The sequence below is a fragment of the Gobio gobio genome (assembly GCF_949357685.1).
Source record: "Gobio gobio genome assembly, chromosome: 20".
NCBI lineage: Eukaryota > Metazoa > Chordata > Actinopteri > Cypriniformes > Gobionidae > Gobio > Gobio gobio.
The window spans coordinates 48,241,799-48,266,836 of record NC_137113.1 but is presented as its reverse complement, the minus strand read 5'-3'; the positions used below and the strand labels follow the sequence as shown (position 1 = coordinate 48,266,836).

The window sequence follows — 25,038 nt, the reverse complement described above, 5'->3', positions numbered from 1 at the left end:
ATTTGAATTTTAGCAGTTTAAATTTGAATGTTGGCAGTTTAAATTTGAATGTTGGCAGTTTACATTTGAATTTTAGCAGTTTAAATTTGAATGTTGGCAGTTTAAATTTGAATGTTGGCAGTTTAAATTTGAATTTTAGCAGTTTAAATTTGAATGTTGGCAGTTTAAATTTGAATGTTGTTAGTTTACATTTGAATTTTAGCAGTTTAAATTTGAATGTTGGCAGTTTAAATTTGAATTTTAGCAGTTTAAATTTGAATTTTAGCAGTTTAAATGTTGTCAGTTTAAATTTGAATATTGGCAGTTTAAATTTCAATGTTGGCAGTTTAAATTTAAATTTTAGCAGTTTAAATTTGAATTTTAGCAGTTTAAATTTGAAATTTAGCAGTTTAAATGTTGTCAGTTTAAATTTGAATATTGGCAGTTTAAATTTGAATTTTAGCAGTTTAAATTTGAATTTTAGCAGTTTAAATTTGAATGTTGGCAGTTTAAATTTGAATTTGAGCAGTTTAAATTTGAATATTAGCAGTTTAAATGTTGTCAGTTTAAATTTCAATGTTGGCAGTTTAAATTTGAATTTTAGCAGTTTAAATTTGAATATTGGCAGTTTAAATTTCAATGTTGGCAGTTTAAATTTGAATTTTAGCAGTTTAAATTTGAATGTTGGCAGTTTAAATTTGAATTTTAGCAGTTTAAATTTGAATGTTGGCAGTTTAAATTTGAATTTTAGCAGTTTAAATGTTGTCAGTTTAAATTTGAATATTGGCAGTTTAAATTTCAATGTTGGCAGTTTAAATTTAAATTTTAGCAGTTTAAATTTGAATGTTGTCAGTTTACATTTGAATTTTAGCAGTTTAAATTTGAATGTTGGCAGTTTAAATTTGAATTTTAGCAGTTTAAATTTGAATGTTGGCAGTTTAAATTTGAATGTTGGCAGTTTACATTTGAATTTTAGCAGTTTAAATTTGAATGTTGGCAGTTTAAATTTGAATGTTGGCAGTTTAAATTTGAATTTTAGCAGTTTAAATTTGAATGTTGGCAGTTTAAATTTGAATGTTGTTAGTTTACATTTGAATTTTAGCAGTTTAAATTTGAATGTTGGCAGTTTAAATTTGAATTTTAGCAGTTTAAATTTGAATTTTAGCAGTTTAAATGTTGTCAGTTTAAATTTGAATATTGGCAGTTTAAATTTCAATGTTGGCAGTTTAAATTTAAATTTTAGCAGTTTAAATTTGAATGTTGTCAGTTTACATTTGAATTTTAGCAGTTTAAATTTGAATGTTGGCAGTTTAAATTCGAACTTTAGCAGTTTAAATTTGAATTTTAGCAGTTTAAATTTGAATTTTAGCAGTTTAAATGTTGTCAGTTTAAATTTGAATATTGGCAGTTTAAATTTCAATTTTAGCAGTTTAAATTTGAATGTTGGCAGTTTAAATTTGAATTTTAGCAGTTTAAATTTGAATTTTAGCAGTTTAAATGTTGTCAGTTTAAATGTGAATATTGGCAGTTTAAATTTCAATTTTAGCAGTTTAAATTTGAATGTTGTCAGTTTACATTTGAATTTTAGCAGTTTAAATTTGAATGTTGGCAGTTTAAATTTGAATTTTAGCAGTTTAAATTTGAATGTTGGCAGTTTAAATTTGAATGTTGGCAGTTTACATTTGAATTTTAGCAGTTTAAATTTGAATGTTGGCAGTTTAAATTTGAATGTTGGCAATTTACATTTGAATTTTAGCAGTTTAAATTTGAATGTTGGCAGTTTAAATTTGAATTTTAGCAGTTTAAATTTGAATGTTGGCAGTTTAAATTTGAATGTTGGCAGTTTACATTTGAATTTTAGCAGTTTAAATTTGAATGTTGGCAGTTTAAATTTGAATGTTGGCAGTTTAAATTTGAATTTTAGCAGTTTAAATTTGAATGTTGGCAGTTTAAATTTGAATGTTGTTAGTTTACATTTGAATTTTAGCAGTTTAAATTTGAATTTTAGCAGTTTAAATTTGAATGTTGGCAGTTTAAATTTGAATGTTGGCAGTTTAAATTCGAACTTTAGCAGTTTAAATTCGAATTTTAGCAGTTTAAATTTGAATTTTAGCTGTTTAAATGTTGTCAGTTTAAATTTGAATATTGGCAGTTTAAATTTCAATTTTAGCAGTTTAAATTTGAATGTTGGCAGTTTAAATTTGAATTTTAGCAGTTTAAATTTGAATTTTAGCAGTTTAAATGTTGTCAGTTTAAATTTGAATATTGGCAGTTTAAATTTCAATTTTAGCAGTTTAAATTTGAATGTTGGCAGTTTAAATTTGAATTTTAGCAGTTTAAATTTGAATGATGGCAGTTTAAATTTGAATTTTAGCAGTTTAAATTTGAATTTTAGCAGTTTAAATTTGAATTTTAGCAAATATGAATGTTGGCAGTTTAAATTTGAATGTTGGCAGTTTACATTTGAATTTTAGCAAATATGAATGTTGGCAGGTTAAATTTGAATGTTGTCAGTTGGAGTTTGAACAGTCTAGGCTCATTTGAACGTTCCATCAATGAAAGTCAATGGGATTTTTCAGTTTTAATCGTCATTTTTATGAAAACCATAAGTCGGACCTGAGTTTGTTGGTTGTAGAGTTAAAGCTGCAGTCCGTAACTTTCTTTTGGTTAAAAATGATCCAAAACTGAATCACTTGGCTGTGTTTCCAGAACAGAATCTATAATTCTATGAATTTCCATAGAACATTTCTAGCATAGAGAGATCTTTAAAACCGAGTTGAGGACCTTTTCTCAAAGAGTGCATTGAAATCCAGACATTTTTAAGTGTCAAAAAATAAAAAAATTGGGCCTGTAGATGCAATGAACAAACCATTTAATGCAATGATTTACTTCAGGACACTTGCTTTGCTTTGCTTTATTCATGTATTGCTTTAAAGGACAAACTTCATCTACATTTTAAGTGCATCTATAATTCATCTTGTAAATTGCTCATAATAATAATAATAATAATAATAATAATAGTGAAACACAGCAAATTCCCCAAAGCTGTCAGTTTAATAGATTAAGGCTAAGATGAGAAGGATGGACATGTTTAAAGGACACTGGGTAATGCTGATGTCATTAGAGGACGGCTGCACAAAACACACTCCTCTAAACACACACACACACACACACACCCCTGCTGTCCTTTAAAAAATAGTGCATAGACTCATAGACCCACAGTCCGTCAATCGCCTGATTTACATCATCAATCACGTTTAAAAAAATAATCAAATCAAGCAGTCTACGTTTCATATACATATTTGTATTTTTATATAATTATATTCAATGTACAGAGTTACATTCTGAACTGCAAAGGCTCGTTCGTGGAAATAAATACTGCAATGGCTAGTTTGCGACAGGAAGTTGTTTCTGCTCTCCTGGAGAGGACGAACAACTGCAACCCAAGCAGCTGGGCATCAGCAGATTACAGTCTAAAAGACGCGTACAAAAGTCTCATAAAAATATGCCTTTGTCTCTGCTCCTTTATCTACACGATGGCTGGAAACCGCTCTAGAGTTAAAAAAGACGGCCAAACGGGACGTTTGTGACATGGATCATCGAAGAGAGAGGCTAATTTGTCCATCGATGGGATATTAAATCAACTGTGCTGTATCCTTTGGTGACATTCATGAGGATTTTTCACTTTTCTTCCCACAAACCGTTTGCACTGAAAGCTGAAGATGCGGTGCATTGTGGCCCGTTGTTCTTTCGCCCATTATTAGCCATCTCGCTCGTGTGGAGGAACGCGCAAACGTACTGAATACTTCATTCCTCGCCCATAATCAGGATTCGCATGAGAGAAACACTAAGCCAATGCTTAAAACATCTGAAATAAAGCAGAACTGAGTGGAGACCGTCAGACGTCAGTCCTCATTGGCCATGACCTGCCACACGATCAGGTGACTGCGTTCAGCTTTGGCCAGGAAGGGCTGCAGCTTCAGAGTGGGTTCATCCATGTTTTCCGCGTCTCCTCCTCCTCCTCCTCCTTCATCCCCTACGAAACCACACAGAGAGAGGGAAGAGTGTGAGTGGTCAGGCTTTCATTTCTGGGTTTAAATGATCATTTTCTCTGATTTTGATTGTTAAATGTGCCGTTTTCAGTTGAGGAATGAACTTGTGGTCGACTATGCTGATATGAAGCCGATATTTTAAATACATCATATTTATTTTAAATAATATTTAATTAATTAGAAATCTTTAAAATAAACATGCTTATACTTTAGATGGCAACTTCTTGATTCTGCAATCATATTCAGTGCTGTTCTCAGCGCCACCCGTCAAAATAAAAGTCCTGCTTCTGACACATCGGCCAATCAGAAAACTTAATCGGCCGATATTGGCGATATATCGGATGGCCACTAGAATGAACAAAATGTGATTTGTAACGCCTGCCATTCCATAATCACAATAAGCTTTCAAATTTTTATTTTATTACTAAATTCAGACAATAAATGTGTTTTTGTGGTCTCAGCTGAACTTCATCTCTTCCTCTTTACTACGAGTTACAGCAGCAAATAAACATGATAAACATCAGAAGATACAGAACGACTGTCTCGTGATCCATCAATTTTTTACAGCTAAAGTTGGAACCTCGCAAATCAGTTTAAAAAAAAATATATATATATTTCAGGACTTAAAGCTAAAGAAATTTTTTTCAGGGGTTAAAATGTTTACTTGCCCTGGCAAAATTTTCACTGGCCCCACCACAAAAAAAACTGATAACTAAAATAAAATAGGCCTAGTATTGTTTATGAGTCATGTAACCTTAATAAATAAGGATATGACTAAAAACTATTATCCTAACTCATATAATTTTTTTATATTGTTAAAGACCAGTGATCAAAGTGATAAAATAAGAACAAATAATCAAATTATGAGCAAAAGCACAAATAAATACAGCAGAACAAACGTACAAATTAAAAAACAGTTCTTTCATGTAGGATTGACAGGTACAAAAATAGTAATCAAATGTTAAAATTTGCATAATGTCACTGCATATAAATATAGATTAGCCCTTATTAAAAGTTATTCAGTCAAGAGCAGTGAGCGATTTTTTTGTCTTTTGTTATTTATATAGCCAATGAGGATATTTTCCGTGTTTTCACTGTTATACGGTAGGGGGCGATATTGCACATCTCCTGGACGAGAACAGAATCTCCTCATCAAAACACAGGCCAAGAAGCAGCAGAAACAAGCGAGATCATATGTGAGGAGATGTATATGTAAAATAACGCGATCATCAACATTAAACCGCATATAAATCATAATGTTATGGAATGAAAGGACTGTGAAGCTTTGAGGGGGTGTTGATGATCTGTGTTTTGATCATCGTTCGGACGGACGTAGTCTTTTACAAAAAACGTGATTTTCTCAGCTTTATGCTCAAAAGGTTCCTTTTCATGAAACTTGCAACATTCAAGTGTTGATTAAAAAAAGAATGTATAAAGATGGAATAAAACGTTCTTTCTTTTGATATATTGCATGTTCATATATTCATACAAGATATTCTGTGGGCCGTGAAACTTGATTATTTAAATTGGCGCCCCCCCAAAACAATGGTAGGGGAAACACTGAATCAGTGTCAACCGCTGATAAAACAGCTGGAGAACAATAATGTCATATTTACCTCAGAAAAGACATTCAGTGACAAACTCCAAAGAGAAATAACTTTATTTTGATAAATACATGCACTAAATTACATATTCATATATGTTTACCAAACCCGTTTTGCTATGATTTCATATATTTCATGTTTTTAATAAATCCGACAAGAACGCAAGTTATGACAGTGACCTTTAAATGTTTATATTTCAAAAACAAATTTGAGTAGAAACATTATTATGACAAAGTTGTTATAACATTATCATATATTATCTAGAGCCGTCAAATCGATTAATCATGATTTTTTGCATCTAAGATAAGTTTGTGTTTATATAATATATATATACATTAGTGCTGTCAAAATTGCGTTCTGTTTCGTAAATCTGGCCCTTAATATTACAATAATGTACCAGCTGACAGGGTTCATGTATAGTTTACAGCATAAATTGAGATTTTTCCCATACTGTACCTGATATTCACTCACCTACAGGATTATTAGGAACACACACTAATACTGTGTTTGACCCCCTTTCGCCTTCAGAACTGCCTTAATTCTACGTGGCATTGATTCAACAAGCTGCTGAAAGCATTCTTTAGAAATGTTGGCCATATTGATAGGAGAGCATCTGCAGTTGATGGAGATTTGTGGGATGCACATCCAGGGCACGAAGCTCCCGTTCCACCACATCCCAAAGATGCTCTATTGGGTTGAGATCTGGAGACTGTGGCGGCCATTTTAGTTCAGTGAACTCATTGTCATGTTCAAGAAACCAATTTGAAATGATTGGAGCTTTGAGACGGTGCATTATCCTGCTGGAAGTAGCCATCAGAGGATGGGGACATGGTGCTCATAAAGAGATGGACATGGGCAGAAACAATGCTCAGGTAGGCCGTGGCATTTAAACCATGCCCAATTGGCACTAAGGGGCCTAAAGTGTGCCAAGAAAACATCCCCCACACCATTACACCACCACCACCAGCCTGCACAGTGGTAACAAGGCATGATGGATCCATGTTCTCATTCTGTTTACGCCAAATTCTGACTCTACCATCTGAATGTCTCATCAGAAATCCAGACTCATCAGACCAGGCGACATTTTTCCAGTCTTCAACTGTCCAATTTTGGTGAGCTGGTGCAAATTGTCGCCTCTTTTTCCTATTTGTAGTGGAGATGAGTGGTACCCGGTGGGGTCTTCTGCTGTTGGAGCCCATCCGCCTCAAGGTTGTGTGTGTTGTGGCTTCACAAATGCTTTGCTGCAGACCTCAGTTGTAACGAGTGGTTATTTCAGTCAAAGTTGCTCTTCTATCAGCTTGAATCAGTCGGCCCATGACCTCTGACCTCTAGCATCAACAAGGCATTTTCGCCCACAGGACTGCCGCATACTGGATGCTTTTCCCTTTTCACACCATTCTTTGTAAACCCTAGAAATGGTTGTGCGTGAAAATCCCAGTAACTGAGCAGATTGTGAAATACTCAGACCGGCCCGCCTGGCATCAACAACCATGCCACGCTCAAAATTGCTTAAATCCCCTTTCTTTCCCATTCTGACATTCAGTTTGGAGTTCAGGAGATTGTCTTGACCAGAACCACACCCCTAAATGCATTGAAGCAACTGCCATGTGATTGGTTGATTAGATAATTGCATTAATGAGAAATTGAACAGGTGTTCCTAATAATCCTTTAGGTGAGTGTATATCCAAATGAATCAATATCGCATTGAATCAAAATTGGAACTGAATCGAATCCCAAGCTTGTGAATCTAAACAAATCGTTACACGCGTCATCGCCAGCCCTCGTCATCAGTAAGACAGTAATGCGTCTCACCCATCCTGAAGTCGATGTATCCCTCGCCTCCACTCATAACCAGCACAGATTTCAGCAGCTCTGGAGCGGGAGACTCATCAGCGGACGCCTCGACCCCTGACCCCGCGGACGCCACCACCTGTCCTGCAGAACAGCAAAAACATCACTTCACTAGGGGTGGGAACATCACTTCACTAGGGGTGGGAACATCACTTCACTAGGGGCGGAACATCACTTCACTAGGGGCGGGAACATCACTTCACTAGGGGCGGGAACATCACTTCACTAGGGGCGGGAACATCACTTCACTAGGGGCGGGAACATCACTTCACTAGGGGCGGGAACATCACTTCACTAGGGGCGGAACATCACTTCACTAGAGGTGGGAACATCACTTCACTAGGGGTGGGAACATCACTTCACTAGGGGCGGAACATCACTTCACTAGGGGCGGGAACATCACTTCACTAGGGGCGGGAACATCACTTCACTAGGGGCGGGAACATCACTTCACTAGGGGCGGAACATCACTTCACTAGGGGCGGAACATCACTTCACTAGGGGCGGGAACATCACTTCACTAGGGGCGGGAACATCACTTCACTAGGGGCGGGAACATCACTTCACTAGGGGCGGGAACATCACTTCACTAGGGGCGGGAACATCACTTCACTAGGGGCGGAACATCACTTCACTAGGGGCGGAACATCACTTCACTAGGGGCGGGAACATCACTTCACTAGGGGCGGGAACATCACTTCACTAGGGGCGGGAACATCACTTCACTAGGGGCGGGAACATCACTTCACTAGGGGCGGGAACATCACTTCACTAGGGGCGGGAACATCACTTCACTAGGGGCGGAACATCACTTCACTAGGGGCGGGAACATCACTTCACTAGGGGCGGGAACATCACTTCACTAGGGGCGGGAACATCACTTCACTAGAGGCGGGAACATCACTTCACTAGGGGCGGAACATCACTTCACTAGGGGCGGGAACATCACTTCACTAGGGGCGGGAACATCACTTCACTAGGGGCGGAAAATCACTTCACTAGGGGCGGAACATCACTTCACTAGGGGCGGGAACATCACTTCACTAGGGGCGGGAACATCACTTCACTAGGGGCTGGAACATCACTTCACTAGGGGCGGAACATCACTTCACTAGGGGCGGGAACATCACTTCACTAGGGGCGGGAACATCACTTCACTAGGGGCGGGAACATCACTTCACTAGGGGCGGGAACATCACTTCACTAGGGGTGGGAACATCACTTCACTAGGGGCGGAACATCACTTCACTAGGGGCGGAACATCACTTCACTAGGGGCGGGAACATCACTTCACTAGGGGCGGGAACATCACTTCACTAGGGGCGGGAACATCACTTCACTAGGGGCGGGAACATCACTTCACTAGGGGCGGGAACATCACTTCACTAGGGGCGGGAACATCACTTCACTAGGGGCGGAACATCACTTCACTAGGGGCGGGAACATCACTTCACTAGGGGTGGAAACATCACTTCACTAGGGGTGGGAACATCACTTCACTAGAGGCGGGAACATCACTTCACTAGAGGCGGGAACATCACTTCACTAGAGGCGGGAACATCACTTCACTAGGGGCGGGAACATCACTTCACTAGGGGCAGGAACATCACTTCACTAGGGGCGGGCGGGAACATCACTTCACTAGGGGTGAGAACATCACTTCACTCGGGGCGGGAACATCACTTCACTAGGGGCGGGAACATCACTTCACTAGGGGTGGAAACATCACTTCACTAGGGGCGGAACATCACTTCACTAGGGGCGGGAACATCACTTCACTAGGGGTGGGAACATCACTTCACTAGGGGTGGGAACATCACTTCACTAGGGGCTGGAACATCACTTCACTAGGGGCGGAACATCACTTCACTAGGGGTAGGAACATCACTTCACTAGGGGCGGAACATCACTTCACTAGGGGCGGAACATCACTTCACTAGGGGTGGGAACATCACTTCACTAGGGGCGGAAACATCACTTCACTAGGGGTGGGAACATCACTTCACTAGGGGCGGGAACATCCCTTCACTAGGGGCGGAACATCACTTCACTAGGGGCGGAACATCACTTCACTAGGGGCGGAACATCACTTCACTAGGGGTGGGAACATCACTTCACTAGGGGCGGAACATCACTTCACTAGGGGTGGGAACATCACTTCACTAGGGGCGGGAACATCACTTCACTAGGGGCGGGAACATCACTTCACTAGGGGCGGAACATCACTTCACTAGGGGCGGGAACATCACTTCACTAGAGGCGGGAACATCACTTCACTAGGGGCGGGAACATCACTTCACTAGGGGCGGGAACATCACTTCACTAGGGGCGGAACATCACTTCACTAGGGGCGGGAACATCACTTCACTAGAGGCGGGAACATCACTTCACTAGGGGCGGAACATCACTTCACTAGGGGTGGGAACATCACTTCACTAGGGGCGGGAACATCACTTCACTAGGGGCGGGAACATCACTTCACTAGGGGCGGGAACATCACTTCACTAGGGGTGGGAACATCACTTCACTAGGGGCGGGAACATCACTTCACTAGGGGTGGGAACATCACTTCACTAGGGGCGGGAACATCACTTCACTAGGGGCGGGAACATCACTTCACTAGGGGCGGGAACATCACTTCACTAGGGGCGGGAACATCACTTCACTAGGGGTGGGAACATCACTTCACTAGGGGCGGAACATCACTTCACTAGGGGCGGAACATCACTTCACTAGGGGCGGGAACATCACTTCACTAGAGGCGGGAACATCACTTCACTAGAGGCGGGAACATCACTTCACTAGGGGCGGGAACATCACTTCACTAGGGGCGGGAACATCACTTCACTAGAGGCGGGAACATCACTTCACTAGGGGTGGGAACATCACTTCACTAGGGGCGGAACATCACTTCACTAGGGGCGGAACATCCCTTCACTAGGGGCGGGAACATCCCTTCACTAGGGGCGGAACATCACTTCACTAGGGGCGGGAACATCACTTCACTAGAGGCGGGAACATCACTTCACTAGAGGCGGGAACATCACTTCACTAGAGGCGGGAACATCACTTCACTAGGGGTGGGAACATCACTTCACTAGAGGCGGGAACATCACTTCACTAGGGGCGGAACATCCCTTCACTAGGGGTGGGAACATCACTTCACTAGAGGCGGGAACATCACTTCACTAGGGGTGGGAACATCACTTCACTAGAGGCGGGAACATCACTTCACTAGGGGCGGGAACATCACTTCACTAGAGGCGGGAACATCACTTCACTAGAGGCGGGAACATCACTTCACTAGAGGCGGGAACATCACTTCACTAGGGGTGGGAACATCACTTCACTAGAGGCGGGAACATCACTTCACTAGGGGCGGAACATCCCTTCACTAGGGGCGGAACATCCCTTCACTAGGGGTGGGAACATCACTTCACTAGAGGCGGGAACATCACTTCACTAGAGGCGGGAACATCACTTCACTAGGGGTGGGAACATCACTTCACTAGGGGCGGGAACATCACTTCACTAGAGGCGGGAACATCACTTCACTAGGGGTGGGAACATCACTTCACTAGAGGCGGGAACATCACTTCACTAGGGGCGGAACATCCCTTCACTAGGGGCGGGAACATCCCTTCACTAGGGGCGGAACATCACTTCACTAGGGGCGGGAACATCACTTCACTAGGGGTGGGAACATCACTTCACTAGGGGCGGGAACATCACTTCACTAGGGGCGGAACATCACTTCACTAGGGGCGGGAACATCACTTCACTAGGGGCGAGAACATCACTTCACTAGGGGCGGGAACATCACTTCACTAGGGGCGGAACATCACTTCACTAGGGGCGGGAACATCACTTCACTAGGGGCGGGAACATCACTTCACTAGGGGCGGGAACATCACTTCACTAGGGGCGAGAACATCACTTCACTAGGGGCGGGAACATCACTTCACTAGGGGCGGAACATCACTTCACTAGGGGCGGGAACATCACTTCACTAGGGGCGGGAACATCACTTCACTAGGGGCGGGAACATCACTTCACTAGGGGCGGAACATCACTTCACTAGGGGCGGAACATCACTTCACTAGGGGTGGAACATCACTTCACTAGAGGTGGGAACATCACTTCACTAGGGGCGGGAACATCACTTCACTAGAGGCGGGAACATCACTTCACTAGGGGCGGAACATCACTTCACTAGAGGTGGGAACATCACTTCACTAGGGGCGGGAACATCACTTCACTAGGGGCGGGAACATCACTTCACTAGGGGCGGAACATCACTTCACTAGGGGCGGAACATCACTTCACTAGGGGCGGAACATCACTTCACTAGGGGCGGGAACATCACTTCACTAGGGGCGGGAACATCACTTCACTAGGGGCGGAACATCACTTCACTAGGGGCGGAACATCACTTCACTAGGGGCGGAACATCACTTCACTAGGGGCGGAACATCACTTCACTAGGGGCGGGAACATCACTTCACTAGGGGTGGGAACATCACTTCACTAGGGGCGGGAACATCACTTCACTAGGGGCGGGAACATCACTTCACTAGGGGCTGGAACATCACTTCACTAGGGGCGGAACATCACTTCACTAGGGGCGGAACATCACTTCACTAGGGGCGGGAACATCACTTCACTAGGGGCGGGAACATCACTTCACTAGGGGCGGAACATCACTTCACTAGGGGCGGAACATCACTTCACTAGGGGCGGAACATCACTTCACTAGGGGCGGAACATCACTTCACTAGGGGCGGAACATCACTTCACTAGGGGCGGAACATCACTTCACTAGGGGTGGGAACATCACTTCACTAGGGGCGGGAACATCACTTCACTAGGGGCGGAACATCACTTCACTAGGGGCGGGAACATCCCTTCACTAGGGGCGGAACATCACTTCACTAGGGGCTGGAACATCACTTCACTAGGGGCGGAACATCACTTCACTAGGGGCGGAACATCACTTCACTAGGGGCGGAACATCACTTCACTAGGGGCGGAACATCACTTCACTAGGGGCGGGAACATCACTTCACTAGGGGCGGGAACATCACTTCACTAGGGGCGGGAACATCACTTCACTAGGGGCGGGAACATCACTTCACTAGGGGCGGGAACATCACTTCACTAGGGGCGGAACATCACTTCACTAGGGGCGGGAACATCACTTCACTAGGGGCGGGAACATCACTTCACTAGGGGCGGGAACATCACTTCACTAGAGGCGGGAACATCACTTCACTAGGGGCGGAACATCACTTCACTAGGGGCGGGAACATCACTTCACTAGGGGCGGGAACATCACTTCACTAGGGGCGGAAAATCACTTCACTAGGGGCGGAACATCACTTCACTAGGGGCGGGAACATCACTTCACTAGGGGCGGGAACATCACTTCACTAGGGGCTGGAACATCACTTCACTAGGGGCGGAACATCACTTCACTAGGGGCGGGAACATCACTTCACTAGGGGCGGGAACATCACTTCACTAGGGGCGGGAACATCACTTCACTAGGGGCGGGAACATCACTTCACTAGGGGTGGGAACATCACTTCACTAGGGGCGGAACATCACTTCACTAGGGGCGGAACATCACTTCACTAGGGGCGGGAACATCACTTCACTAGGGGCGGGAACATCACTTCACTAGGGGCGGGAACATCACTTCACTAGGGGCGGGAACATCACTTCACTAGGGGCGGGAACATCACTTCACTAGGGGCGGGAACATCACTTCACTAGGGGCGGAACATCACTTCACTAGGGGCGGGAACATCACTTCACTAGGGGTGGAAACATCACTTCACTAGGGGTGGGAACATCACTTCACTAGAGGCGGGAACATCACTTCACTAGAGGCGGGAACATCACTTCACTAGAGGCGGGAACATCACTTCACTAGGGGCGGGAACATCACTTCACTAGGGGCAGGAACATCACTTCACTAGGGGCGGGCGGGAACATCACTTCACTAGGGGTGAGAACATCACTTCACTCGGGGCGGGAACATCACTTCACTAGGGGCGGGAACATCACTTCACTAGGGGTGGAAACATCACTTCACTAGGGGCGGAACATCACTTCACTAGGGGCGGGAACATCACTTCACTAGGGGTGGGAACATCACTTCACTAGGGGTGGGAACATCACTTCACTAGGGGCTGGAACATCACTTCACTAGGGGCGGAACATCACTTCACTAGGGGTAGGAACATCACTTCACTAGGGGCGGAACATCACTTCACTAGGGGCGGAACATCACTTCACTAGGGGTGGGAACATCACTTCACTAGGGGCGGAAACATCACTTCACTAGGGGTGGGAACATCACTTCACTAGGGGCGGGAACATCCCTTCACTAGGGGCGGAACATCACTTCACTAGGGGCGGAACATCACTTCACTAGGGGCGGAACATCACTTCACTAGGGGTGGGAACATCACTTCACTAGGGGCGGAACATCACTTCACTAGGGGTGGGAACATCACTTCACTAGGGGCGGGAACATCACTTCACTAGGGGCGGGAACATCACTTCACTAGGGGCGGAACATCACTTCACTAGGGGCGGGAACATCACTTCACTAGAGGCGGGAACATCACTTCACTAGGGGCGGGAACATCACTTCACTAGGGGCGGGAACATCACTTCACTAGGGGCGGAACATCACTTCACTAGGGGCGGGAACATCACTTCACTAGAGGCGGGAACATCACTTCACTAGGGGCGGAACATCACTTCACTAGGGGTGGGAACATCACTTCACTAGGGGCGGGAACATCACTTCACTAGGGGCGGGAACATCACTTCACTAGGGGCGGGAACATCACTTCACTAGGGGTGGGAACATCACTTCACTAGGGGCGGGAACATCACTTCACTAGGGGCGGGAACATCACTTCACTAGGGGCGGGAACATCACTTCACTAGGGGCGGGAACATCACTTCACTAGGGGTGGGAACATCACTTCACTAGGGGCGGAACATCACTTCACTAGGGGCGGAACATCACTTCACTAGGGGCGGGAACATCACTTCACTAGAGGCGGGAACATCACTTCACTAGAGGCGGGAACATCACTTCACTAGGGGCGGGAACATCACTTCACTAGGGGCGGGAACATCACTTCACTAGAGGCGGGAACATCACTTCACTAGGGGTGGGAACATCACTTCACTAGGGGCGGAACATCACTTCACTAGGGGCGGAACATCCCTTCACTAGGGGCGGGAACATCCCTTCACTAGGGGCGGAACATCACTTCACTAGGGGCGGGAACATCACTTCACTAGAGGCGGGAACATCACTTCACTAGAGGCGGGAACATCACTTCACTAGGGGTGGGAACATCACTTCACTAGAGGCGGGAACATCACTTCACTAGGGGCGGAACATCCCTTCACTAGGGGTGGGAACATCACTTCACTAGAGGCGGGAACATCACTTCACTAGGGGTGGGAACATCACTTCACTAGAGGCGGGAACATCACTTCACTAGGGGCGGGAACATCACTTCACTAGAGGCGGGAACATCACTTCACTAGAGGCGGGAACATCACTTCACTAGAGGCGGGAACATCACTTCACTAGGGGTGGGAACATCACTTCACTAGAGGCGGGAACATCACTTCACTAGGGGCGGAACATCCCTTCACTAGGGGCGGAACATCCCTTCACTAGGGGTGGGAACATCACTTCACTAGAGGCGGGAACATCACTTCACTAGAGGCGGGAACATCACTTCACTAGGGGTGGGAACATCACTTCACTAGGGGCGGGAACATCACTTCACTAGAGGCGGGAACATCACTTCACTAGGGGTGGGAACATCACTTCACTAGAGGCGGGAACATCACTTCACTAGGGGCGGAACATCCCTTCACTAGGGGCGGGAACATCCCTTCACTAGGGGCGGAACATCACTTCACTAGGGGCGGGAACATCACTTCACTAGGGGTGGGAACATCACTTCACTAGGGGCGGGAACATCACTTCACTAGGGGCGGAACATCACTTCACTAGGGGCGGGAACATCACTTCACTAGGGGCGAGAACATCACTTCACTAGGGGCGGGAACATCACTTCACTAGGGGCGGAACATCACTTCACTAGGGGCGGGAACATCACTTCACTAGGGGCGGGAACATCACTTCACTAGGGGCGGGAACATCACTTCACTAGGGGCGAGAACATCACTTCACTAGGGGCGGGAACATCACTTCACTAGGGGCGGAACATCACTTCACTAGGGGCGGGAACATCACTTCACTAGGGGCGGGAACATCACTTCACTAGGGGCGGGAACATCACTTCACTAGGGGCGGAACATCACTTCACTAGGGGCGGAACATCACTTCACTAGGGGTGGAACATCACTTCACTAGAGGTGGGAACATCACTTCACTAGGGGCGGGAACATCACTTCACTAGAGGCGGGAACATCACTTCACTAGGGGCGGAACATCACTTCACTAGAGGTGGGAACATCACTTCACTAGGGGCGGGAACATCACTTCACTAGGGGCGGGAACATCACTTCACTAGGGGCGGAACATCACTTCACTAGGGGCGGAACATCACTTCACTAGGGGCGGAACATCACTTCACTAGGGGCGGGAACATCACTTCACTAGGGGCGGAACATCACTTCACTAGGGGCGGGAACATCCCTTCACTAGGGGCGGAACATCACTTCACTAGGGGCTGGAACATCACTTCACTAGGGGCGGAACATCACTTCACTAGGGGCGGAACATCACTTCACTAGGGGCGGAACATCACTTCACTAGGGGCGGAACATCACTTCACTAGGGGCGGGAACATCACTTCACTAGGGGCTGGAACATCACTTCACTAGGGGCGGAACATCCCTTCACTAGGGGCGGAACATCACTTCACTAGGGGCGGAACATCACTTCACTAGGGGTGGGAACATCACTTCACTAGGGGCGGAACATCACTTCACTAGGGGCGGAACATCCCTTCACTAGGGGCGGAACATCACTTCACTAGGGGCGGAACATCCCTTCACTAGGGGCGGGAACATCACTTCACTAGGGGCGGGAACATCACTTCACTAGGGGTGGGAACATCACTTCACTAGGGGCGGGAACATCACTTCACTAGGGGTGGGAACATCACTTCACTAGGGGCGGGAACATCACTTCACTAGGGGCGGGAACATCACTTCACTAGGGGCTGGAACATCACTTCACTAGGGGCGGAACATCACTTCACTAGGGGCGGAACATCACTTCACTAGGGGTGGGAACATCACTTCACTAGGGGCGGGAACATCCCTTCACTAGGGGCGGAACATCACTTCACTAGGGGCGGAACATCACTTCACTAGGGGCGGAACATCACTTCACTAGGGGCGGAACATCACTTCACTAGGGGCGGGAACATCACTTCACTAGGGGCGGAACATCACTTCACTAGGGGCGGAACATCACTTCACTAGGGGCGGAACATCACTTCACTAGGGGTGGGAACATCACTTCACTAGGGGCGGAACATCACTTCACTAGGGGCGGGACTCAAAATTAAGGGAGTTTTTGCTTAAAATAAGCAAAGTAATCTGCCAATGGGGTAAGCAAAATAATCTGAATTCAAACTGAAATTAGCAGTAACAGTTGCTCTGTTTTTGAAGTCCATAAAAAGTGCATCTGTCCGTCATATAACTGCTCCACGCGGCTCTGGGGTGTTAATAAAGGCCTTCTGAAGCGAATCGATGCGTTTGTGTAAGAAAAATATCCATATTTAAAACTTTATCAAGTAAACTTTCGGCCGACCGCCTTCCGTGGAAAAGTGCTAAATTTTGAAAATGAAACTCAAGATGTGTTCGTGACGTCATGATCTGGTCGCGTTAGTCTTTCCATCGGCAGGTGAACTTTCAACACTTTCTCCATAAATTGAACACTGAAGGCAGTCGGCCGAAAGTTGACTTGATAAAGTTTTAAATATGGATATTTTTCTTACACAAACGCGTCGATTCGCTTCAGAAGGCCTTTATTAACACCCCAGAGCCGCGTGGAGCAGTTATATGACGGACAGATGCACTTTTTATGGACTTCAAAAACAGAGCAACTATTACTGCCATTATAATGCTTGGATTAGCCTGGACTTTTGTAATATAACTCAGATTTTATTCGTCTGAAAGAAGAATGTCAGACACACCTCGGATCAGAGTCCTGCAACGGGTCGGGTACCCGCAAAAAAGTGGCTAAAACGGGTGGATTGTGACATTCCTAAAATTCACGGGCCGGGATGCGGGCGGATAATTAACTCCTCGCGGGCGGGTAGTGGCGCGGGTGAAAAATATGTGCAATATTGGTCTAAATTACCATTACACATACGCAACAACGACATGACATTTGACCCATCACGTCACCACCACTGCGACAGTGCGACTTTTGTTGATGCTTCTCGTAGCCTAGTTGAAGCGAGCGTTGCAGGAGTATGGATGAAGTAAAAGTAAAGTTGGCGAGTGGAGTATATAAAATTGTTGACAACGAGTCTTTAAAGGCAAAATCGGATGTGTGGAGAAAGTGTGGTGTAATAAGAGATCAGGAAAATAACATCATAAGCGGCTTCGCGGCTTGCAAAGCAAGTTTTGGCATTTGATAGCCGGAAGCTGGGCACGTCTTCTCTTAGGAAGCATGTTGAGACTTGCAGGAGCACAGCAGGGGTTGCCAGTGCGACAATTGACAGGTACTTTGCCAAAGGATACAAACCTCCAAGAGGGGAAGACAAGGAGACGATAACACAATTGGCTGTGCAATTTGTGTGCCGAGACATTAGATCATTTGAGACTGTGTGCGGCGATGGATTTTTGGAACTGGCACAGGGTTTAATTGACATTGGGGCACGAGCTGGCCTTGTGGATGCGCGTCAGCTTCTTCCCGATCCATCTACTGTCTCCAGTAGGATCACTAAATATGCAGAGGATCAAAGACAAGACATAATTCCGGAGCTGAGGGAACAATTGACCGAGAGCAACGTGGCTGTGACGCTGGATTTGTGGACGGATGATTTCCGAAAAATTGGATATCTCTGTGTGACAATTAGGGTTGGGTATCGTTTGGGTTTTTTTCGATTCCGGTGCCAAACCGATACTTTTAAAACAGTTCCGGTGCCTAAACGGTGCCTGAACCGATACTTTTTTTTTTTTTAAAAGGCCACAAAACGAGGTGGATGACATTAAATGGCTTTTTATTTATTTATTTTTTATTTAAATTGAACCATTTATTAAAAGTTTAATGTATACTTAAATGTATGAATATAAATAAATACAAAACACAATTTACTTATTTACAAATTATAATTGACTTATTTACAAATTCACAGTAAAACCTAAGCCACCTAACCCAACTACAACAAGCCTAATATAACTCTTAATTACAGTAATAACAGCAGTCGTCTGTATTCTTGGTCTGCTACTAACCAGCTTCGAGCTTCAGCTCTTTTTTGAAATATGATCATATTCTCTGGCTAAATATTTTAGAACGCATCGTCTTAATGTTTCCATGGCGACGCGTCATGTTTCTCACATGACACACAGCAGCCGCAATAGCGCTGACAGCTCAGCTGTATCGGGTTTATTTCGTTTTTTCTTTTTATTCAAAATATTCACAAACTTCTTAACTGTGTCACGAACTATCTTATGTTCAAATGTGTGAGTGAATGTGTGTTAGTTGATCTATAAAGCGCAATGGGCGGCGCCATGATAGTTTGCGCCTCAGAATCGGATCTGTTGGATTTACAACACTTGAGTTAATTCTCGTCTCACGAAATACATGAAAGTAAGTGACCAGTGAACTGGAAGAAGAATAGAGTAAACTATATAGTTACTATATAATGTGCATGTATCTGATGTGAATAAAACACGTAACGTTAGTCAAATTATAACCGTCTGAAAGGATTGTCATTGCCGCTTCCATAGACATCAGTGTGTGTTTTTTGCTAGTAGCCAACTTATGAGTTTAAATGTCTGAAACCTGAAATAAACATGATGTGGTTGAAAACACTGAATAGTTGTCATGAGATGTGGTTGAAAACACTGAATAGTTGTCATGAGATGTGGTTGAAAACACTGAATAGTTGTGATGAGATGTGGTTGAAAACACTGAATAGTTGTCATGAGATGTGGTTGAAAACACTGAATAGTTGTCATGAGTTGTGATGTGACCAGCGCTGAGCGTCTGTCTCTGGCTCAGCCAAAGCGCGAAAGCACGTTTGAATTTTGGCACCGAAATGAGGAACCGAAATCTGCGTTCTGATTCGGTCCGGTACATACCGGTTATATAAGTACCGGTGCCATATTGGAACCGGATTTCGGTACCCAACCCTAGTGACAATACATTACATTAAAAGCAATTGGGAACTGCAGGAGCGAGTGCTCTGCACAGCTGAATGGGACCGCAATTTACGTAAAACAGCTGACAAGCCAGCCATCGTCCAAGCACTCCGCAAATTTGGACTGGACGAGTTCTTTCCCAAACTAGTGTACGTAACTGACAGAGGTGCAAACATTGTTGCGGCCCTCCGCACAGCCACGCGATTGAGTTGCGCAGCACATATCCTGAACACAGTATTGCATACCACACTTAGGAAACCTGCTGAGGGCGATTTGTTTGGCGAAGAGGTATCTGGTGTCATTGAGTCCGCCAAGTCGCTTGTGACTTATTTTAAGCAGTCACATCTCCAGAATCGTCTGCAAAAAACACTGAAAGCATCAGTGGAGACGCGATGGAACTCGCTTCACACGATGCTGGACTCCATTAGCAGCCAGTACGAGGCCATCCGCGCTCTTCTGGAGGAACGTGACGAAGAACACCGTTTAAACTGCATGAGCAAGGAGACTTTGCATGACATTGTGATTTTTTTGGCACGATTCAAAGCCCTGGAAGCATCCAAAACTCCGACCATTCCCTTGACAGCTGTGTGGTTGGAGCGCCTCAGACGTCACCTTCAGCCGACAGTCTGACATTGTCATCGCTTAAAGAAAAATGCCTCAAGATTTTAACTGAGAAATTTGAGATGCATCTCTTGCACAAGCTGGCAATGTTCTTGCATCCAAAGTTGAAAAGCCTGAAACTGCTGGCAGAGCATGGTGACATTATGGGAGTTCATAACGAAGCACGGCGTATTGTGAAAGGTAAGCTATTCAATCACAAACTAAATTATGCTATCTTGTCTTCAGTGGTGGAATTGAACGAATTACAAATACTTATTTGAAAAAAAAGAAAAAACATTTTCTGATCAGTTTTCCATGGTTTTTCCACCTGCCAAAACAGGAATTTAAAAAAAAATCTCCATGTTTTCTGTGCTGATGCGGTGGTGACGCGTTCATGTAAAATGTTAGGGTTGCGCTGCCAATAAAGCACCTAAAAGCTGTCACAAAGAACCGGCAAAAAAGTCATTATGATTAGGCCTATGTAAAATATAGCAAGGAGACATGTTAATTGTTTAAACAAGTGTTTTCTGTGTCAGTGGCTGCAAAGATGTTGACGATGCTATCTCGCGATCTTCGCTGTAGTGAACGCGCCTGAGAGAAATGCAGATATCATTCGGATTACATAAGCTGTTTTATTTCGTTTTGAATTGCTCTGTTTAAAAGTAGACATTTCAATAGGCTATAGATATATTTCTTAGGTCTGTGAGAATTAGGCTACCTTATACGCTGAGTTAATTCATTTATGATACAAGCTAAACTGATACACCTCCGTGTCGATCATCTGTCTGCTATATTTACTTATTATTTATTAAATCCAGGCAATTGGTTGATGAAATATTGATTAAAATTAAGATACAATTAATACAAAACGAAATTAACTTTAAATAAAGGCTTTGTGATTTATATTCATATTTAGGCTATAATGTTAACTTCAAATAGGGGTTTGTCGCGATTTCGGTTTTACAGCCCTAATTATTAGAATAGACATTTAAGAGAATAAAGTGTAATGCAAATATAATACTTAAAGTACATTTTAAATCAGCTACTTTTTACTTAAGTAGGGTTTTAATTGTGTAGGCCTACTTATACTAAACTAAATATGTCTAAAGTAAATAGGCCTATATGTCTCTGGTTATTTGTACTTTTAGCCTGCTGAGATTCAGTGCTTCCTCCACCATTGCTTGTCTTTAATAATTAACAATTATTGTTAATGGGCAAATTAATCATTTAGTGAAATATATAGCTACATCCATGTGTCCATTTCTTTGGTGGAAGGAGCATGCGAAAACATTTCCCAACCTGGCAATGATTGCGCAGAATGTTCTCTCCATCCCAGCATCGAGCGCTGCGAGTGACAGAGACTTTTCCACAGCTGGTTTTGTAATCCAAGAACGGAGAACGCAACTTAAACCTGGGACTGTGGACGATATCCTTTTCCTGCACAGTCACCTTAAGGGAAAGTAAATGCATAGGCATAGGCTAGCCTATAATATACAGGGAGTGCAGAATTATTAGGCATGTTGATTATCTGATCATATTTTTTTTCCAGGCACATTTGACCAATTTCAAACCACAGTAATCCTAATAAATTCATTTTTAGTCCATCTCTGCAAAACGGACTTCAGGATGGACTAAAATGAACTCCCAAAACGTACTGCCAGATTCTGGCAGATGAATTCTTCAAACAGTGGCACTAGAGGATGTGGTGCTGGTCCTTCAAGAGTCACTCTCAACCTATCTGTCCATAAAGCCTATAAAAAAACCTTCTTCATGTATTTTACAACACTTCAGCTTGTGATTCTTATCTAGTGGGGGTCATTTTTTAGGATTCTTTACCTAACTGAAGTCTCTGAGATCCTGACACCTTCACTTCTGGAGACTCCAGGTAGGTTCAGCTCTGGAAAATGGTGGCGCTGGAGACTAAAGGGTTCCTGATGGTTTCACCCTTAATTCTTCACCTTAATTCTTCATTCTTTTGCAGTTAACAGGTGTCTTTTCTTCACCACCTGTTTTTGTCAGATCCTGCTGACCCAACGAGCATTTCACTGTCCAATGGTCACACCTTAACTGCAATGTCTAGTATTGCATTAGTATTGCATCCTTCTCATGGGCATTTAATACTTTTTGACTTTTCAGTCTGAGTTAAATCTCTTTTTTGGCTCAATTTATCTGTAAAAGAAAACATGCCTAATAATTCTGCACACCTGAATATAAGGTGATTTTCATTTCCAGCCTTCATGAACAATTATATATCACTTATACATTATTAAATACTAAATCAATAGTAGTTATTAGGATTACTGTGGTTTGGAATTGGTCAAATGTGCCTGGAAAAAAAATATGATCAGAAAATCAACGTGCCTAATAATTCTGCACTCCCTGTATTGTTTGTGAGCGACAGGCTCAGGTTTTTTTTTTTCTTTTTTTTTTCTTCATTAACAGGTCTATTTTCGTACGCTATAGTTATCAGGTTCCATAGCCTATTTAGGTTCGTAGGCTACTTGAATGACGCAAAACAAAGCGCACTTTAGCCTGTTTCATCAGCCCATTCATGACGCTGTTGTGATGTTGTGAGAGGTGCAAGATAAAAAAATAAAGCACTTTAATTGGAATGGTTTTAGCGTGTGTGATTTTATCGCGGGCACGGATCGGGTAACGGGCCAAATATTAACGGGTCTGGGCGGGTGCGGATTTCATTTTGATATTATCACGGGTGACGGGTCGGATCCGGTGCTGAACTTTGCGGGTACGGGACCAAAAATGGACCCGTGCAGGACTCTGCCTCGGATGACTTGAGGGAGAGTAAATCATGGGATAATTCTCTATCCCTTTAAGTTAAATTCTCTCCTTTGGCTCTAGTTAGGCGAGTTATTGTACCTGGGACTGCGGTGAAGAACTTGACGGCGTCTCTGTGCCCGTGGAAACACAGCTGGGCGTGTGCCATGGAGCAGAAGGGCACAAAGGTGCCCGCCGTGACCTTATCGCCGCTCTCGTCCCCGTAGACGCGGATCGCTCCGCCTGGCCGATTCGAGGACGCTGCTGCATCTTTACTTCCTGTTGTGGGAATAAGAAAAGACTTGTTACTTATTTCCCAGTGCAGTGGATGAGATGATGGGACGCAGCTGACACACTCACGCTCTGATAGAGGGATGGAGATGATGACGCCGTTTCCGGTGCCGACCCACAGGCGTTTGCATGACACCGTCAGGGCGGTGATCCGCACGAAGGAGAAGCCCAGCTTACCGGTGCCTGGACACACACAACATCAGGCATGAGAACGGCTGATGTCCCCAGAGTGTGTGTGTGTGAAGTTTCAGCTCAAAATACCCCACAGATCATGTTTATAGCATGTTAAAATTGTCACTTTTGACCGTTTTTGTGTGTCCCTTTAAAACGTTAGTTCACCCAAAAATGTAAATTCTGTCATTAATGACTGAGCCTCATGTGGTTGGACACCCGTCAGACCTCCGTTCATCTTCAGACACAAATTCATTGGCTCAACTTTACACTCTCAAGACCCTTAAAAGACACTAAAGACGTCGTTACAAAGTCCATCTCACTACAGCGGCTCTACAATAACTTTATGAAGACGAGAATAGTTTCTGTGCGCAAAAAACCCCTAAATAACGACTTATATAGTGATGACGATTTCAAAACACAGCCTCATGAAGCTTCGAAGCGTTATGAATCAGTGAGTCGATTCAGTGGTTCGGAGCGTTATGAATCAGTGAGTTGATTCAGCAGTTTGGAGCGTTATGAATCAGTGAGTCGATTCAACGGTTCAGAGCGTTATGAATCAGTGAGTCGATTCAGAGGTTCGGAGCGTTATGAATCAGCGAGTCGATTCAGAGGTTCGGAGCGTTATGAATCAGTGAGTCGATTCCGCGGTTCGGAGCGTTATGAATCAGCGAGTTGATTCAGAGGTTCGGAGCGTTATGAATCAGCGAGTTGATTCAGAGGTTCGGAGCATTATGAATCAGCGAGTCGATTCAGAGGTTCGGAACGTTATGAATCAGTGAGTCGATTCAGCGGTTCGGAGCGTTATGAATCAGTGAGTTGATTCAGAGGTTCGGAGCGTTATGAATCAGCGAGTTGATTCAGCGGTTCGGAGCGTTATGAATCAGTGAGTCGATTCAGCGGTTCGAAGCATTATGAATCAGTGAGTCGATTCAGTAGTTTGGAGCGTTATGAATCAGCGAGTCGATTCAGCGTTTCGAGGTTTTATGAATCAGCGAGTCGATTCAGCGGTTTGGAGCGTTATTAATCAGTGAGTCGATTCAGCGGTTCGGAGCGCTTTGAATCAGCGAGTCGATTCAGCGGTTCGGAGCGTTATGAATCAGTGAGTCGATTCAGTAGTTTGGAGCGTTATGAATCAGCGAGTCGATTCAGCGTTTCGAGGTGTTATGAATCAGCGAGTCGATTCAGCGGTTTGGAGCGTTATTAATCAGTGAGTCGATTCAGCGGTTCGGAGCGTTTTGAATCAGCGAGTCGATTCAGCGGTTCGGAGCGTTATGAATCAGTGAGTCGATTCAGCGGTTCGGAGCGTTATGAATCAGCGA

General features: G+C 44.4%; 1 protein-coding gene across 5 annotated transcripts in view; it reads right to left on the bottom strand.

Annotated features, from left to right (window-relative positions):
* Positions 1–2,856: 2,856 nt before the first annotated feature.
* Positions 2,857–25,038, bottom strand: part of spag9b (sperm associated antigen 9b) — a 196,500-nt gene continuing 174,318 nt past the window's right edge. For 3 of the 5 annotated variants that reach the window (XM_079801693.1, XM_079801694.1, XM_079801697.1), the window contains 3 exons: positions 23,357–23,728; positions 7,448–7,570; positions 2,857–4,015 (listed from right to left, as the gene is read on the bottom strand). In XM_079801693.1, coding sequence (XP_079657819.1) covers positions 3,885–4,015; positions 7,448–7,570; positions 23,357–23,728 — 626 coding nt within the window. In that variant the 3' untranslated portion in view covers positions 2,857–3,884. The remainder of the gene's footprint in view (positions 4,016–7,447; positions 7,571–23,356; positions 23,729–25,038) is intronic. The other 2 variants (XM_079801695.1, XM_079801696.1) reach the window with 1 other exon arrangement.